The following is a 20,035-nucleotide window of genomic DNA, read 5'->3' on the forward strand; positions in this document are numbered from 1 at the left end:
TGTTTACACAGTTGGAAAGTTTCAATTCAATTACAAATTTTGACGAGTGGCGTGTCATAGTCAAATTGCCCATCTTTCACAAAGGGAAGGGTTAACGATATGTATGTAGCCAACCTGGTCCAGATTGCCATTTAGATCAGTGGACTTTGAGATAATGTGAAGATGTGAGTGCACATGTACCAGTTGCATCAAAACACAGGTGAAAAGGCAAAGTTCTGTTGGAACGAGCCTTAAAGGGAATTTCGCACGACCAGCGCGATTCAGCCTACTTTTTACATTTTCTCGGGCGATGAAAATTTACCTTATCATTTCCTGTTTAAAACTCTGGCGCAGAGGAGTCTGGTGAACATGTTGACAAGAAGGCCCGCAATAGGGTTCCATTCAGCAACTTTCGTATGACTTCATGATGCATCAATTACTTTGATACCGATTGAGGCGCGGGAAGGGCATTGCATTGCTCGTGCGAAATTCGCTTTAAAGTTTACCATCGTCTGTTATTAAGGAGTAAAGGTTACCAGGTTATTAGTAATCAGTCATTATCCGAGCAGTTACTCCAGGCGGGGGTAAATCGTCCAGATAAACACTGGAAGCTGTTCAAGTACGTGTAGTAAGCCATATCCGTCTGCTATATAAATTGTGTTCGCGTACAGCATGGCACCACAGAATGTTGGTGAGCTTGTCTGAAGGTAGAATACTTCCAGTCCTCAAGGACCCTTTGAAGCAGTTCTCCGCGTCTTTGAAGGATATTGCAATTTGGAGTTTAAACGGACAAGTGGCCCCTTTTTGAAGTTTGGAGATTGTATCTAAGCAGCTTTGGAGTTTTGAGTTCTTATAAACTTATGAGGACGGCATCTTGCAACTTTCGCCAGTCAAATCGGATTTCATTCCATCAAATTAACTTTCTGGCAGCTTTTGCCACAGCCGATTTCATTGTTACTTTGGTTAATGTTGATGTCTTCGTGGTAGGAAGAACTAATTTTATTGGTAGCCTGATTTCTGAACGCCGTCACGCTAGAACAGAAAAACGGGTTTTAGTGATAATTCTATCGGATTCCATGCCTCTGACGCAGTGTAGCGTGAACCGCGCACGTGCGCTCTTAACTGGAACAAATTCCTCGTGAAAGCTGGCTGTAGATAGTAAAACAATACCAAAACATTTATGTTTGAAGACGTTAAGGAATCTCAGGGAAGGCTGCCAAACTCTTTGGAATATAACTACCCTGACGGCGATTTTCACCCAGGCTTTTCATCAGTGAGATTGGACGGAAAGAAACGCAATGAGCATGTTGGGAATCGTTTTTCGCCTCATCCTTCCATTTGCCTGCATCCTTCAAGGTAAGTATTCTAACTTTTAGCCATCATTCACTCACTCGTACTCGCTATCATAGAGCCTGTTATGTTAAAATGTTTTGTTGGCAATTTCTCAAACCGAATGTTTCTGCTATCCCACTCCTCCCGCCAACCAGGTGTGCTCATAAGCGATTTGCGTATAAATCAAGAAGGTTGTATGGAATAGTAAGACTCGTGCTAGGGTTTTGTCGAAATTAGTCTTTCGAGAAAGACCTTGAAAATATCCAAACATTCTCCGTATCTTACAGGTATTTAGAACAGGAACCCTTATACTTATACTAGTGCATATACTATAATATTGTTTTCTTTGAAATGCAACATGAATAAACGGTAGATAAAGTTGTCGATACGCTTAATAGGCAATTAGTTATTCTTTTAGATTTCTAATCTCTAAGTCTGTGGGGCAAAGTCCTTGGGGCAAAGTCCTTGGAGCAAAGTCTAATGTCGCCAACGGCAGACACGTGAAGGCAGTGTGTTTAAATGTTTAAATTAATGAGGTTGCAGTAACCGAAATGCACAAATATGACGTCACGGTAGGCTATATTTGTTTTGTTCCAGGCCCAGACTATGCCTTGTTATTGTTGTTATTATTGTTATTTTTATTGTTGTTGTTGTCGTCGTCGTCGTCGTCGTTGATGTTGTTGTCGTTGTTGTTGTTGTTGATGCTGCTGCTGCTGTTGTCGTTATGAAAGTCTAAGAATGCAGTCTGTATCTTGTAATTATCAACGTTCTAGGAAGTTTACGTGTTGATAGCCTACCTTTAACCACACGTAAAGATACGCTAGTAGGCTACCTTTCCCCTTTATTTACTTTTTGCCGATTGTTGGCTAATGCTTACACAATATGATGTATGATGTATTTCTCTCACGTAGCATAGTATGTCTAAGAGTAATGAGGTTTGAAATACCTGCATGGTCACGTGTAAAGGCCTACACCGAGCAGGTTTTCCAGGTAACGGTTTACCTTTAAAGAATACATGCTTACCACCGGAGGAAATGACGACACAATAAAAAAAGACAAAACACTAGCTCATGAGTTCATTTTGAGGGGCGTTAAGGCCACGCATAGATTATCTTCTCCACAGTATACCTGTCAATTTGCTTCTGTGTTGTGTTTTGCTATGCATTTATCCACTTTAGTACAGGTATCTGATATTTTGCACAATTAGATATGACGTTTAGGAAAAGGGTAACCCCTGAACCTTGTCCACAGTCATTACCCCAACTCAGCAATGTCCAAACTCAACTCTTGAATCTTTTTCCATCCTAATGATAAGAGATATTGAAGGAAAACAAAACTTGGGATACGCACTTTTCTGCATATCATGAACATGATTGAATAATGCATTGCACTGCGCGTGCGGGCGTCACCTTCATCGCCATCAACGACTATCAGGTTTTGAATAAAGTCACTGGCAAAGAACTTGACAATATCAAAACGAATTGCATCTCAACCTTCATTTCTAAAATTTTCCTTTAGGGTCTGCTGTACCCGTCCGAGAAGAACCCCTGCGTTCCATACGCCTTCCAATCACCATGATCCCCTTCCACTACAACATTGACTTCCAACCAGACATATACACGCTCGACGAGTTTGACTTCCACCTTAAGGGGAATGTCTCCATCAAAATGGAATGCCGGGAGGCGACGAACAAGATAGTACTACACTCAAAGGGAATAACCCTAGCAAATTCTAGTATAGCTTTTGGCGAATCGGGCCAGGATTCGACCGGCTGGGTTGATTATTGGAGTGAAGATGCTGACTTTGACTTTTTGATAATTCATTTGAACTTTTGGACGACACCAGGTCGGGAGTATCAACTTAGTATGAGTTATTCTACAAGGTTGGAGATTAACCTGATGGGGATGTATTACAGTAGTTATTATACAGACATGGGCGAACTTAAGTAAGTATGGGTTATTCTACAAGGTTGGAGATTAGCCTGGTGGGTAAACTTAGGTAAGCATAACTTATTGTACGCGGCTGGGGATACATTTATTCAAAGTTTGTTGTCTTACGTGGCGAACGTAGGTAACTCAAAGTTAGTTATTTTACGTGGCGAACGTAGGTAACTCAAATGTTTGTCAAGAACCGTCTAACATTACAAATAGCAACTATTAGGAATATCGTAGGGCCAGGATAGGCAATAGTAACTGAAAATATTGTTATATCGTAAATGCAAATTTGTTGATCAACAACTACAATAGTTAATCATTTTGGCTCCTCTTCAACTGCACCTCAGTACGTCACCATTTCCATACCTTGGTCTGGAAACGCTTGGTGAAAGGAGAGTTTCAAAAACTGGGGAACGGAACTACACTGTCAACATACTTGATTAAAATTAAAGTCATGCTACTTTATAGGTTTACTGATCATGATAATACGGATCTTGAGAGGAACATCAAATTCATATGCTGACACATGTACTTTAGTATTGTCAGAATGCAATGTTGATAGATTTTGGCAAGAAAAGTGTATCAATGTACTTGCATGATACACAGGAGGTCAACTTCACTGCGAGGTCAGAAGGCAGATTGACCATTAACAGCATGATAATGACTGAGCGCTGTGGTCAGCATGCAAATTAGGAAGTGTGGCGCTTGACAAACTATGTAGTTAGCATGAAAAAATAGCTCGAAGAAACAAAGGGTGATATACGAGCATGAAGTAAAATGACCCGGCAACTTTTTCTTCCGTTTTCTTGACACTGTTTCCATCTTAGGCACATGATAGCGACCAATATGGCGCCAGTGTACGCGAGGCGTGCCTTCCCATGTTTTGATGAACCGGGGTTGAAGTCGACCTTTGACATCACAGTCAAGAGGAAGCTGAGTCACGTTGCCCTCTCGAATATGCCTCTCTTGGACTCAAAACCATGGTGAGTAGTACGACAACCGTATACAAACGTTTCTTGGTCAGTATTAGGCAGGTTTCGCAATCCGCGTACGAACGTTCGCCATTCGTGCGAAGGTATGTTGTGGCATCAAATCCTGTGCTAATTCGTTTCCGTGACGCTCGTAAATCACATTGTATGAGGAATTGGAAGAAACACATAAAGAAATCGTGAAAAAAATTTGTTTTTGAAGTACTAGAATTCGTACGTTGCAATACCTGCCTATTTTCTCGGAAGGACTTTGATGATAATGTAAAAAAACTCGCACATAGCAAACAACACCGGCCTTCTCAATTGATTTGAAGGGTCGTGGTCATTTGACTGAACTCAAATCTGTACGAAAACCACGTTGTTTGTTCGGTACCTTCTGAGGACCACCCGCCATCTGTAAATGCGACCGTGATAATATCCAAAATAACTTCAAAGGAAATCTTATTTGTTTGAGACGGTCGTAGAATCGAAGCTCGGTCAGTGTAACTTGGTACTTTCAACTGACGCGAATTGAAGCGCAGTATGAGTGCTCCATGGTTTTTCAGGAAGGTTTCTGGATTTGGCTGGCGGAAATCAGTCAATCTTTGAGACAGAACAGTTGTACAGTATTAACCAGTATAAAATATCTAACACTTTATGATTCATTTCATATTAGGGATGATGACTGGATACTAGATCGGTTCATTAGGACTCCAAACATGTCAACATATCTAGTCGCTGTGGTGGTAACAGAATACAAGTATACCGAGACGATCACGAACAAAGGAGTACAGGTGAATATGTTTCAAAAGGATGAAATGAGGTGGTCACCGACAATAAAAATAAACAAGGATTGATTTTCTACGATGAATTGGGTAATATGCAGACGACGCAGTTACATGTGCTCCCAATTCATCCATTTCTGGAAGCATATTGACCTTAATCAGCCCTACAACAGAGCCTTCTGATTGGCTCATTTCTAATGAGCACGCCGGGGATGCAGAATTCGGTATTTTGATTGGGCAATCCGCCGGAACTTACCCCATTGCTTTTGCTTTTGAAATGCTTGAATACTTTTAGTTACACCGTTCTCAATATTTTTGTTTTGTTGTTAGTTAGCAGAATTCGCAGTGCGCTCACTGGAAAAGGTCCCCGCTGGTCCTGTAATAATCCGTGCTGGTACTCATTTCCAGACATGTGAGATTCAGGGCCAACTACTATCTGATAAAGGACTAACACTATACAGAATTTGGAGGAAAATATCTAGATTTTGTATCCAGTATCGCATGCGCATGAATAAGTACCGTGACAGAGTCTTGTATGCGCTTGCGTAACCGGATACAAAAGCGGAAAATTATTTTCGAATTTAGTTCTCAAGAGGGAACTAGCAGGAATATGACAGCAGCCATATAATGATATTTGTGCAAATTACCAAGTTCATTACTTATTTCAATTTCCAGATAAGAATATGGGCCAAGGAAGAGGATCTGGACAAAACCTTATATGCATTAGAAGTGTCAAAAATTGTTTTGGAGTTCATGGAGGATTATCTTGGATACACTTTTAATTTGCCAAAACTAGGTAAGATCAAGGACGAGTACAGATCTGTCAAAACCTTGAGGTGTCAAAACGGCAACAATTTTATGGGGCCTGGGAGCTGAGCCTGACACAATAAGCTGATTGTCATTTGTAATCTCCAATCACTTTGATAGTTCCACGTGGATGAGAGCAAGGTGATGGTAAGCTCGTCAGCAGTCAACGTGGCGTTGTGAGGCAAAATTGAGCATCATACGATTTGTGACTACAAGGTCACCTTTTTGCTTTAGTGTCCGGAGCATGATCAGATGTTCGGACAGCATGCAAATTAGGCAAAATATACAGTGAAATGTGCAGTCGGGATACAAATGTGATTTCAGTATGCAAAGTAGGCCCAACCAAGAAAGAAATGAATGGTCAGCGTACAAATGAGGCCAAGTGGAGCAAAATGTATTCAGCAAACAAATTGGGCTGAAAAAAAGAAATTGTACGGATCACCATACGAGTAAGCCAATCAAGACATTATATGTGCTTTCAGCATGCAGATTTGGCCAAAATAAAAATGAAAAGTAGCTTACCGTCTGCATACAAATTTAAGCATGTAAATTGGGAATGTACAGTATGAGCAAGAGTGCATGCTAATTACCGAATATAGGTGACAAGGACTTAAATAACCTTAAATAACATTCTGAGTGATGGCTGACCGACGTTTTGCACGGTCAGTGTTTTAATGATATCGGCGTACACATATCACTAAAGCTCCAAAATCTTGCCCTTTTGTACGCGTTTTTTAATGTTGATTAAATTTCTCAATCTCTAATGATTAAAGACTCATTTTCTTCCTCAGATCAAATTGCCCTTCATGACTTTATGTACGCCGGAATGGAGAACTTTGGACTCGTGATCTACTTCGACACCTCTCTATATACGTTCTCAAATGACTCCAATGCCAAGCACAATATTGCTTACACCATCTCACATGAGATTGCACACCAGGTACGTGGAGTTTTGCAACACTAGGCAGGTTCCACAAAACTTGCGAAGAGGTACGAACAAAGTATGTAAATGTATTTAATCGACGACCTCGCTTTTTCGAAAATTTCCCCGATTTCTCAAACAAGCAAGTATATACAGAAGATAATTTACGAGCGTCGCATAAATAAATAAACACTGGACTTGATGACGCGACATAATGTACCTGCGTAGTGCGCTGCGTACTTCGGCGTACGTATATTGTACGGGTTACGAAACCTGACTCTTATCAGTCAGTCACAACCATCAAGAACTTTTAAGAATAAAAAGTGTGCTGTCAATTTATCAGTAAGTCAGTAAAACCAGCCGAATATGTCTGTTTTTGTGTTTTCTTTCCAACATCTTGTCAAAGCAGTTGTTGTATAACCCCTGAAACAGAACAGTTTGTTAAAGGGGGAGTATAGGCAGGAGCAGAGGGGCTAATTTGGCCATCTTCAGGTGACTAATATACACAGTAAGGGCCCAGGGTCATGTCAGATTCAGCACATTCCTCGTACAGGCATGAATCATTTATACGTACTGTGCGATGTGAGAGACCCCTATTGACGAATTTGTGTTACTTTATCTTGCCTGCCTAGCTGCTGCCTATTTTGTCCCTTTAAAAGCTTTTGATAAAAAAAGAAAGAAATCAAATAGTGTAAAATTATAGCATGTCTGATGTGCAAAATACATGATTCTCATCTCAGCTAACGGGGAGGGTTTAAGCTCTTTGTGCAGGATCATGAGCTTATCAAGCAGTTATTGGGTCTTCAATGTAATACTCACAATTACTTGTTTCCTTAGCAGCGAAGCAAGTCGAACGCCAGGCCCAGAATATTTTATCGGTACTTTAACTCGTACTTGCGTATTTCAGTGGTTCGGAGACATTATCACCATGAAGTGGTGGTCAGACCTCTGGTTGAAGGAAGCCTTCGCTGAGTACTTCGGCAAGATCGGCGCCAAAGTGGGAGACCCTACATTCAAACTGGTGAGAATGTAAAGCATACCCCTCCATCGTCGATCAATGGGTACACTGAAAGCGTTCGCGAAAACGCATGCGGCACTTAAACCAAAGCCAAACACTGCAAAAATCGCATATAGCTGCGATTGTATAGGGGAGTTCACATTTTCACATCTATCGTGTGTTTGTTCACTATTCATGCGTGACATGAAGAACGAACAAGCCATTTCCAAAGGGCTGGCTGCGGTCACTTTTAACCCTCGCGTCGTGTTTTCAAGCTTAGTTCAGTAAAACCCGTGACAAGTGAATCATGTGAATCATGACAAGTAACAGCGTGAACCCTGTATAATTCCGGTTTTACTTTTTACATTTTTATACGTCATGAAATTCATGCGAAATCGCATCAAATAACACACTAAGTGGATACCTACCCATACCCTCTATTAGTGTATTGAAAATCCACCGTGGTCAGAGCTAGGAAAGGGTGCGTGATCACAACAGGACCGCTTATTGCCCAGGCAACTGTCCGCTGTCACAGAAGACCCTGATTTATGCGCCAAATTACCGGACAAATGCGGGCAATATGAGCATAAATCGGGAGAAACCATTGTTTATTTCGACTGGCTGCAATTTCATGACGTTGACTTTCTCGTACAAAAGAATTACCATACCCATTGCCAGTCACGTTCCGACTTGTCCCCTTAGGGCCAGAGTTATATAGGATTCACGTTGTCACTTTACATGTTTCACCTATCATGAGTTGGGCCGGCATGAAAAACACGACCTTAGGGTGAACAATGACATTGTGTATCGTACGTAGGATATTGATGCGTTTCTGCCAATTACGACTCCATGAAGGGAGATCGCTATATAAAACCACAGTCTTTCAAATAAACTCGGATTTTTTTGAAAAAATGCTGTACGTTTTATTCTTCCAGGTCGAGCACACCATGAACCGTCATCGGCGCGCCGCTCAGAAGGACAGCTATCGCCTCTCGCAGCCCATCGTCCTCCCAGATGATCGCTTTCAAAGTAATGCCGACTTCACACAAGCTTATGATCCGTTTATCCTATACTGTAAAGTAAGTATTCAAGGTCGGGATTAGGTGGAGCAGTGGATAGTACCCCAGATTGCCACCGTTCGCCGCCACTTGAAGCATCACTGTCACTTTGATAATGTCGAGTTTTCGAGGTGGTTTTCATGATTTCACGGTTTTCGAGAACTGGAGGAATGGAATTGGCGTTCGCGTTGACTTTTCGGGAGCTTGGCGGAAACTCCCTAATTCAGTCAGAGCTATTCTCTTTCTTTTTAGAAAAGTTTATCGCTCAAGGCTTATTGAACTTGTGTATTCTTAACCTTTCAGGGAGGTATGGTGATAGAGATGCTAAAGTATGCACTAGGGGAAGACACATTCATGAGAGGGATTAAGGTAGTTGAAATGACATTTTTCTTTTTTAATATCAGTAATGGCATGTTGGCCATTGCTAATCTTTGTCCTGAGCGTCTGTGCTACAGAAAGAGTATTAAGCCCGCACCTCACGGTGAAATTTGCGTGATGCAAGTGACACGCGTGCACGTTGCGACAGGCAAATTCTCACTGTGTGGGGTCGTTTTTTGCTGCGTATCTTCCTCGCGTGTCGAGACGCAGCCGATTTAGCTTGTTTGATATTTTCTCGACACGCGAGGAAGTTAATCACCGTGTGGGGGCTACCTGCAGCAATGTTGCGCGAGTTCGACGAATCACAACAAGCAGATCGGTCACATGATTTATAGGTCAGTCACATGATACCAAAATGGCAGCGCCCGGGAACTGTCAAATCCTATGAGAAGTATTATGGACCAAGAAGACCAAATTGCCCTTATTCTCCTGCTGTTACTCCGTCGGAGGCGGCGCCGCGTGGACCGTAGTCTTTGGACAAGGCCATGGATTCAGAGAAGAGAGGATAAGGGGGCCTATGCAAATCTAATTGCTGAATTGCGGGAGGAGGACCCCATGAAGTATCGCCAGTTCCACAGAGTGAGAGTGCGGGTCGAGGAATTTCAGGAATTGCTCGAGATGGTGGGGCCACAGATACAAAGGCAGGATACAGTAATGCGACGCAGTATCGATCCTGGCCAGAGACTTGATCATGTGACCGATCTGCTTGTTGTGATTCGTCGAACTCGCGCAACATTGCTGCAGGTAGCCCCCACACGGTGATTAACTTCCTCGCGTGTCGAGAAAATATCAAACATGCTAGATCGGCTGCGTCTCGACTCGCGAGGGAAGATACGCAGCAAAAAACGACCACACACTGAGAATTTGCCTGTCGCAACATGCAAGCGTGTCACTTGCATCACGCAAATTTTCACCGTGTGGTGCAGGCTTAAGTGTAAAATCTAACACCAGGTGAAGCCAAAAATCAGTACCAGTGACAATGCCATACTCTGGCGCAGTAATACAATGTAGTGTAGCGGTGAGGCGGCCTTGAATATTAAGTCTGCTTTGGAGAAAATGATAATGCGTGCAAGCTGTGCAAATTGAGGGACCAAATTCGAATACACGAATATTCAGTCACCTCCTAGATATTACATCAAACGTTACGGTAATCTGTAAAGGGTAACTATAGGCAGGAGCAAGGGAGTATGATAGATGGCCAAGGAACTGAGCTTGACTTAAACATTCCACTAAGATGTAAATTGTGCCAAAGTTCTGTAAAAATAGTATATACTGAGGAACAACTATCGGCTAGCTTCAAATATCTGGCCCGTCTGGTTTCCTCCTGCAGTTTCATCTCAACGTAACGTTTCTAATACTTTTCTTTAGCACTACATTAGAAAGAATGCCTTCACAGCAGTTTCAAGGATAGATTTTTTCAAGGCTATGCAATCAGTAAGTACATAAAGTTAATTGATAGCTTCGGATATTCTCTTTCACATCCCGATTTCTATACAAAAGAGTCTATACTAAGTCATTTTGTAGGATATTCGGGTCTATATGTTATGGCACAACAAACTAAACATGCTAAACATGAATTAGATAGCTCTCATAGGACTACACTCATTGCATTTTGTTCTTTGGATTTCGAGGAAAAGCTTACATCATTGGTTGCAAGGAATCCCTCACTCAAACTATAGGTCGTCGAAGTCTTCGCCGAGAGGCTAAATACATGAACGTGGAAAAGTTTATGGAAACATGGCTCTCTCAGAAGGGTTTTATAAAGCGGCTAGTCATACATGTCATACCTTGCCTAGCTTCATAATACGCTGTTTCAGATTTTTTTTTATGTGTAAAAGCTCACTTAGATCGTACCTCTCTGCAAACTAGGTCGTAGACGTCTTCGGCGACCGGAACGGCAACCACATGAACGTGGAAGAGTTTATGGGAACGTGGCTCTACCAGAAAGGTTACCCCGTGGTGAAAATCGCGGTAGAGAGGACCAAGATACGACTCACACAGGAGCGCTACCTCATCGGATTCAGTAACTACAATGTACAACAATCTGTGGGAAACTTCTCATCGCCCTACGGGTGAGTTTATAAACCGTTCTCTCTCGTTTTTCTATTGCCTTGTTGTAACTTAAAGGTAAAGTCATCTGAGATCGTTTTCTTTTTGACGATCGTGTAATCGTTACACTACTGATCCATTGTTGAATACAACGGATACCTTTTCATAAATGACTTGATTAATTAACAACCTTGACCTATCGTCGTCTGGCGAATGCAGAGAAGAAAAAAGTTTACCTTCTGTAATAAATGAAAGCAAGGTCACTATGCTGACTAGACACATCACTCTTAACATTTATCCTTGGGCTGACACGTAATTCATTACTTAAATAAAAATGCTTCTTCTTGATCTTGTTGATTTCGGCTACATAACAATAGGCAGGTTTCGCAAGCCTTACGACGAGATATAATCGAGGAATGTAAATGTATTTCATCGACAATTCAAAAAAACAAATCCCCAATTACTTACGACAACAAAGTATAGATTTGCGAGTGTCACATAAATGAATTAGTACAGGGTCTGATGACACCACTGACCTTTGTACTTGGTACTTTTTCGTTCGTAAGGTTTGCTAAACCTGTCTATTGAAACTACATGTACGCAACATAACGCTGTAGGCCAGTTTCCACAATAGCGTCGAATGCGGGAAACCAAGCGACTTTCACAGGCGTTGGATAAAGCTTGTTGTAAGATTTTGACTTGGCAATTTTAACAAACAAACAAGCCAACCACTGTAGTGGATACAAACCTTCATTGTTGAACTTAAAGTGAACTTGAACAACATATGAATAAAAGTATCTGCTTAATTAAGGATCGATCATATGCACCACCATTTTGGCTAGATCTTGAAATCCTAAAGCGATAGAACGCCTTTAAAACGAATGCCAACTTCAAGGGATGGAGTCAGTTCTTTGTATTTCGGAAAACAACCTCCCAGATTTTAAATGGGCATTCACTTAATTTAAAAGGACTTCTAATTGCTTTAGGATTTCATGTTTTAGTCAAAAATGATGGCGCCTATGGTCAACCTTTAAACGCGAAGGTAATATCGAGCACTCCAATACGCGAGTGGACTTCACCTCATTTCGGGTTTTCAGGCTTAATTCTTGTGTTCTTTTCAGTTACAAGTGGGAAATCCCGTTCAACCTGCAGACCAATTCTCAGATAGGACGCAGCAAGAGTGATGTAATCTGGATGCATCAGAGAAATGGTGAGTTAAAGTGTCATTTTCCCGCCATGCAAATTATTTATCAAAGGTAAATTTTTGTGGGAAGTGAAGATTAAACTTCTACCTCTTGTTTTTTCGTCAATAGGCCACGATGAGCCTACTGCAACTTCCCCATTTGTAACAGGTTATCCTTACGGGAGATTTGCTGGTATTTTTAAAAATAAATTCCGTTAATTCCAAAATTGGTAAGTCACAATCCGAATGCCTGGATAAAAACACTTTATCTTTGACCGGATGCTTTATTTTCTCTTCTCGTTGTGTTGCGCACCATATGCGTTCCCTACTGCAAAGTCAATTGAAATCTAAGTATCAATAAATCAATTTAAAGCATACAATCCGAGTGTTGGTTACCCGAGTTCCGCCTTTTCCATACAGGTGCCCTTTTCCTGTTCAATTATCCGATATATGAGAATAATGACAATGACATTAGAAACGAATGATTTAAAGTATTCATCTGAAGAAATCGACTAACACGTGGATTCTGGACCAGTTTATGTCAGTCACAACTGTTAAGTAATGGGTCATGCAGACAAAATTGATTTTCGTTTTATAAAAAATTGAGAAGTGTTGTCTGAATGATATCTGCCGTTACGTGGAGGGATAAATCAGACTCAGATATGATGTTGGCTATCACTTTTATTCCATGTTTCTCATCAACTCGAACGTGTGTACATCAAGCCATTACAGCGAAGTTCGGCATCTGGCCGTGGCGGCGCCTATCGTCCGGTGTCTCCGGGATTGCGCGGGAAGGGGATCATACAGGGCTGATACCATACATTGTCATCACGATCTGCTCGTTGCATGTATGCTTATTCATATCCGTTCGGTTATTTTGTCTTTCCGTCGATGCACGAACAAAATGTTGGTTTGAAATCCTGATTCAATGTCGAAATCTGGTTTAATTTAAGGCCGGGTCTATTTGGCAAGCCGCTCGCCGAACAGGCATCTTTTTTTGTCCTGTTTGGAGAACCGCTTGCCAAACAGTACTAAAAAGCCACCCTGTTCGGCCAGCCGGGCTTGCCAAACAGGTAAAAAATCTACCCTGTTTGGCGAGCTGGAGACTTTACTTTAATATTAATGAGTTCGGCTCTCCATTCAGTACAAGAAAAAGTCGCTGTTTGGTAAGCCGGGCTTGCCAAGTAGTCACTTCCTTAATTTAATATCCAAGTCAGTGAGTCAATTACTTATGTTGAAATCGGGTTAAGTTATTAATACGTGTAGTTCAAGTCAGCGGTTCAATATCCGTATCCTTGCTAATTCCGTATACGTGATTAACGTCAACAAATTGCTTTCTTTTATAGTAAATCTGACCATCGGCTCCTTCGACCATCACAGCAACTGGATCCTCGGCAACGTGGACATGACCGGGTTCTGCGTGGTCAACTATGAAACGAAGAACTGGGAGATTATTTCAAACATGCTGGATCAAAATATAGACGCCTTTCCGTACCGAACTCGGATACAATTGCTCGAGAATGCCATCAGACTGAGCAGGTACAGTTCAATTTCAATTTCAATTTCAATTTATTAAAATCCATATAGAACCCAATAAATGTTATTACAATAAGGAATACAAATTATAATATTCAAATACATCGTCGATGCTTCACGAAGTGGCCAATCAGCCAATTTGCCATTTTGAGAAAACTCAACTCAAAGATCATCGATGTACGTAGTTTTAATATTCTAAAATATTACATACGTTATTTTGCCCTTTACCTCGCAGCTGGTAAAAGAAGAATCCAGGCCTCGCCCAATATAGACGGTCTATGTCTTTTAACAAGCGCGCTCGAACCTAGATTCACATAGTACAAGTAGGCCTAAAGTTCCATTATTCTACTGTCTAACCAAAGGTTTATCAAGGCAATTTTTGAAACATCGACCCCCATGAAACAGCTTTCTTATGGGGGGGTCCATAGGCCTAGACCGACAAGGGCTAATAAACGTACTCTACTGTTTCAGGTCTGGGATGTTAAAGGTGGAGCGCGTATTCGACCTGGCGCGATTCCTGACCCACGAGGAAGCACCCTACCCTTGGTTTATCTTCATGAGCGATGCCAGTTACATCAGGAAAATGCTCATTTACTCTCCTACCTTCCCAGAACTCAAGGTAGGTATTACCCGCGTTAAAAATAGAACGTGCGTTTCACGAGATGGCATCACACGAGGCCGTTTAGTAGATTCCTAGCGTACCTCGTTCTGTGTTTCGCCGAGAGCTTTCATACATCTTCATTTTGTGACCAGCCACCCAGGTGCTAGAAAACTCCATAAAAATCTAAAGAACTTTTTATTTTTAACTACACAACGCATGACTCTTCCTCGATACCGTCTAAAAATGACCAGAATTATCGTTATGGCACGGCAGTATAGTCCTGATTGTTCAAAACAAATGTTATCAATAACGCTGGCGTTAACTTACATGTAACTTAGCGTTAATTCCTTCGATAAGTTAAACCCTCGGACCTTACGACTCGTCTATGTGTAGTTAACGCCGGTGTTGGTGCAACAACCGGGCCCTGATTTCATTAGGATCTAATGGTTTTCATTTTTTCAGAGATATATGGCTCGACTCATCAAGCCCAACTACGACATCGCTATACGACAATATAAAATACACAAACTAAATATCAGGTAGGTAAAGCGCATGGTTCAAATGGAGTATAGGCAGGGGGCGGGCGGAGGTATTAGAGAGGTTTAGATTAAGATCGGAGAACGAGAGCGATATGGCATTTTGTATACTGAAATCGCACTGCCTGTTGTCAGAATTGCAATAAAACTGTTCGTCTTGGCTGGTAGTGGTCTGCCTATAACAATCGTACCAAAGAATCAACAAGAGAAAGAAAATCACCCCGTTCCGATTATCGGATCAAATTCGGAACCTCTCCTTTGTTTGTATAGTCACTCATTCCTAAATCAATGCAGAGCGGAGACCTCAAATTGATCTTTAAAAATTGACCGGGTCTATTTGGCAAGCCGCTCGCCGAACAGGCATCTTTTTTTGTCCTGTTTGGAGAGCCGCTTGCCAAACAGCACTAAAAAGCCACCCTGTTCGGCCAGCCGGGCTTGCCAAACAGAGCAAAATTTCTTTCCTGTTTGGCAAGCCGATGAATAAACCACGCCTACTCATGAATATGCATAATGGCGTATTGATCTGAAAATGGTCTGTTACTGCGGTTTTTCATCTCCAGCGCATTACTAACTTATGAATGTTAATGAGCCCTTGGGCATTTATAAATATTAATGAGTTCGGCTCTCATTCAGGACAAAAAAAGTCGCTGTTTGGTAAGCCGGGCTTGCCAAATAGTCACTTCCTTAAAAATTTCAATTTTCAGAGTTGGTAGAGTGAGTTGCGTGGGATTTTTAGACTGGAAAATGCCTTAGACACCGGCAAAACTACATGTATTCTAATTTTTGATTTATATGTATTATACATGTTCGAGCTAAACATTGTACATGCACATGTACATGCACTGGTGATGGATAAGTCAGTATTTGACAATGTTTCTATTTTTTATATCGAAGTCTATGTGTAAAAGGCATAACTTTGAGAACTTGTTTTCCTGATTTCAGCGCGGATACCCAAGGCATCATCCATAATGCTTGTCGGTACGAATTCTGGCCTTGCATCCGACAGGCCATGAGGCAGTTTATAGCGAGCGGTTACAATCTTACGGAGTAAGTCATGCAATTTCGCAATTTCTTATGACGATAACACTCCTGCGCGCATGCATTACTGGCTTCCACATCAATAGAATTGACGGTCAAGAGAAATGCTAGCTCCGTTATAAATCAGGCAACTTTTGCTTTGTTTGACGTTAAGGCCAGCTTCCATTAGCGTGTTCCCTGCTGCAGACGCAGCCCCTGGAAAACTACACTCGGCACCAGCAGTTATTAATATTTTCGATTACCCGCTAGCGCGGCGCCAGCGGTTGGCGGAAAGTTGAAATCTCATCAAAGGGCACCAACTTCACCAGCGGGCCGTTTCTAATTACAAATACCACTGGGGCCAAGTATAGTATCCCCGCGGTGCGACCACTGTGGGAAGGCATCGCAGAAGAGTCTGGAACTCTCTGTATCAAATATGTTATCTCTTCCGAATGTTATATCTAGTCCGATATCTTTCAGCGTCCCCCAGGAGATGAAACAGACAGTGGTGTGTGCAGTAGTCGCCCATGGTCCGCCAAGGATCTTTCAGACCATCATGAGTATCTATCTCGGCGAACTAAAGGCCGCCACCGTAGTCTTCAATGGCACAAAGGACGTTCACGACCACAGCCATTTTATTTTTTCTCCTCATCTGTTTGGCTTAGCCTGTGTTAAGAACCCTGCCACCCTAAAAAGGTACGTTTCACCTCACAATTTGCCTCCTACGGAATGTCCTAAAGAAAACACGCCATCGGATTTTACCAAAACAATGCATTCTCAGCCGTTATAGCTAAGGCTGCCAAGAGTAGCTAATGGTCTTGTGCATTGTATTTTGGGTTCTTTGTATCACTTAGTGAAGAATTGGTCGGTTGCTTCTGATTCAGATATGCTACCTCACCTCCGTTCTACTCCAAGAAATTGCGACCTGTGATGTCAGTCATGGAACGACATCATTAGTAAATCGAGTTTCGGGGCTGCCCAGGAGTCTAATTCCCGAGCATTCCTTTCAGCATGCTTGACTATGCTTTCTCCCCGAATACGACTTTGACGCGAACCATCAGTTGTCACCTGTTACGGTTGGTCGCCAAGAATCATCTGGGGACTGCCATGGCGCTGGACGCTCTCTTTGACCACTGGGGCTATTTCACCGAAAGGTAAGCACAAACATGTCATTCTGCTAACACCAGTATGGTCATAAGGCATATGCCTTTCTTATTTATACGCCCACGGTCTTTCACGATATTTCCCATCTTGACAAAAAAGGCTCCGATAGCGCAGTTTTTGCTGCCCGCTGTTAAAAATTAACGGCTTGGACTTAATGGAGAAAGAAGATAGTTCACGAGCTGACTGAGCTTGGCCGATGACAATGCTCGCAGAAGCCATTTCGTAAAACTATCCCAATATTGCAATCAGTACTAGCATTATCCCAGATTTGTGGTAATTGATGGTGGCCCCGTCTCTTTGTCGACCGAAAGTTCTAATGCCTCGTTTCAGCGTGTGTTCCAGCGTACCCCAGTGGTATTTTGTTAAATATTGGTACATCAAATGATATGACAGTAACTAGATGAGTTCATGAATTCTTGATGCGTTATTTTCTTCCTTCTTTACAGCCAATCTAAACAAGTCCTTAAACTCTTCAGAGATATATTGAACAGACGAGATTATCTGCAAGCGGTAGGTTCTTACAATACTAATTTCAAAAGCTAACTTCTTCTGACATGTCTGACCGCGTGCTCCACCCCTTAATGCATAAGATGGTGACGTCAGTGAGAGGATATAAATGCTTATTTGATTGTTTGCAGTTCTTGATTTTTATATAAATCTCTCAGATCCTTAGTTGAGGTTTTGATGACAAAATACTGAAGAAATCGTTTTATTTTGCTGTTCAATTTAGGTGCAGTTGTTCCGGAATAGTCGCCCTCTATCTGGAGGAGTTATTGTGGAAGTCGACAGACTACTTGAAGCGATTAAAGAGAACATACGATGGCTTGAACTGAATGAAGAGAGTGTGACGCACTGGCTCGAAGATTTCAACAGTAGGAATTCAGACTGGCGCGTCAGCGGACGTAGACGATAGCCCAGGGCGTATGCGCGAAATGAAGCAGACGATTTAATCGGATCGCGGCTTGTGATGGCTAGAGCTACATTGGGAACTACCGATAAGTTATTTCTAATTACAGCCCTGATAAAACCGAAGTGAGGGATCCTATTCGTTGATTCCAAATTGGTACCTCGACGAAGCAGGATTTAGCGCTTCTGATTGGTTGATATGTAATCATAACCTCGACGAGGCAAGATTGAGGGCTTCTGATTGGACAATATGGCAGGCATTACTGTTTTGTGTAATCATGGGCTGAATTTGACTTGCTGTTCCGGGGAAAAGAACGATGCTCTTCAACGAGTCAGACACCTGCAAACCCATTCGAGTGCAGTTCTTTCTCCCGAATTTCATACTACCTCGGTTTGAGAAGAGACCAGACAACATGAGACTGGAAAGAACAAGTCTGGACATGGGAAGGTCGGGGTCGACGCAAGTGTAGTTTATATCCGAGTTCCAAATTGTTGCAAGTTATGTTGAAACAAATCGACCTGTTTCCTGCCATAGTCACTGTCTTATTTTGAGTAAATCTTTGCAAAAACAGGAAGGAGTTGTAAATGAGTAAAAAGCACCGTAGTTGTGATTCCACGCCACGCAGTAGCTCGACTCAAGAACACGAGAAGAAAACCTTCCCACGTTCTTGCTTTATTGCTGAACAGTGAGGAACGGGGAGTCGAATAAACCCATTTAGACGAGTATAGTGTCTTAACTAAACAATAAGTAAACATTTTGTTATGTCTGGTCATTAGGTTTTGTAAACATGTACCAGTAGTAGTTTTAGGGCTGCAGCCAGTTTATACCGGTTTGAACCAGATCCTTTGATAGAGATCTGGTTCTTTGCGGCCTGGTTACTAGTGACATGAATTACTTAGCGTAATATTGTCAGGGAAGTTATAATGTAGGGTAGAGGTACGTCGAAATTTATAAATGCATGTATTTTTTTGCAATTATGACAATTGAAATGAAATTGGACCGCATCTCAATGTCATCAACATGTTGACTGTGTGCATGTTGATGTGCATGTCGAGCCAGCACAAGATCGCTTTTGAGGGCGTTTAAGCCTATAAGAGACACAATCACTATTTCATATTCATGTGTCGAAGGTCCTGACCTACCTGAGAAGAGCAGGCAGACATTGCTCCCATCTACCATGCGAACTGTGTGCATTGCTAGTGCATTTGCGTGGCTTAGGGCACAAAGGATATTCAGTAAGTGGACTAATGCATCATTCCTATCATAGATGCCGACACTGTCCATCTATTATTTTCAGAAACTCTTTTTAAAATTGCATTATGCCATGTGTGCTCGGCTTACATGTAACTCTAAATATCCAGATTCCAGATTCAGAGCGGTACCTATATGACGTTATGGGTACATAGGCGAACATGGACAAATTAACAGCAAAATGAGGATGAGAAAGGAATTGTGCTCGAAGACGAACTGATATGACAAATGTTTTGTATTGTTACAACAGTTTTTATGTACAAAATAAAGCAACCAATGACACACAATAACCTTGTCCTAGATTTGTTATTTTAGGTATTTTACTTTCGAATGGTTTTATTGTGCCATTCATCTGGTGATGAACGTTCCTGGCGCTTTAGAGACGTATCCCTAACTGCGTGTAGGCCTACCTCCCGAAACCCCATTTCCTGCCCTAAGAGTAACCAACTACTCTACGCCCTGCCCAAACCACCACCGCCAATGTATAACAAAAGCCCGCTTAGATTTCTTATACATTTAGCAGTTCGTGTTCATCTATTTAGATGGCAGCATTTGATTGGTAACCTCATGTCAAGCCTCTTACTGATCAATGAACGTAGGGGTAGGACTAATTCTCTAGGGGGGCTAAATC

At 41.9% G+C, this 20,035-nt stretch overlaps 1 protein-coding gene across 1 annotated transcript; it reads left to right on the forward strand.

Annotated features, from left to right (window-relative positions):
• Window positions 1–574: 574 nt before the first annotated feature.
• On the forward strand, window positions 575–19,684 carry LOC135488193 (endoplasmic reticulum aminopeptidase 1-like). Its single transcript, XM_064772687.1, has 20 exons — window positions 575–1,335; window positions 2,830–3,256; window positions 4,073–4,228; window positions 4,890–5,007; window positions 5,674–5,794; window positions 6,597–6,745; window positions 7,635–7,748; window positions 8,660–8,803; window positions 9,086–9,151; window positions 10,529–10,594; window positions 11,030–11,232; window positions 12,331–12,419; window positions 13,739–13,931; window positions 14,400–14,547; window positions 14,992–15,068; window positions 16,008–16,112; window positions 16,563–16,778; window positions 17,093–17,236; window positions 17,693–17,756; window positions 17,977–19,684. The coding sequence occupies exons 1-20, from the start codon at window positions 1,278–1,280 to the stop codon at window positions 18,157–18,159; spliced, it is 2,841 nt and encodes a 946-aa protein (XP_064628757.1). The 5' UTR covers window positions 575–1,277; the 3' UTR covers window positions 18,160–19,684.
• Window positions 19,685–20,035: the final 351 nt, after the last annotated feature.

Source organism: Lineus longissimus, chromosome 5, assembly GCF_910592395.1.
Source record: "Lineus longissimus chromosome 5, tnLinLong1.2, whole genome shotgun sequence".
Lineage (NCBI taxonomy): Eukaryota > Metazoa > Nemertea > Pilidiophora > Heteronemertea > Lineidae > Lineus > Lineus longissimus.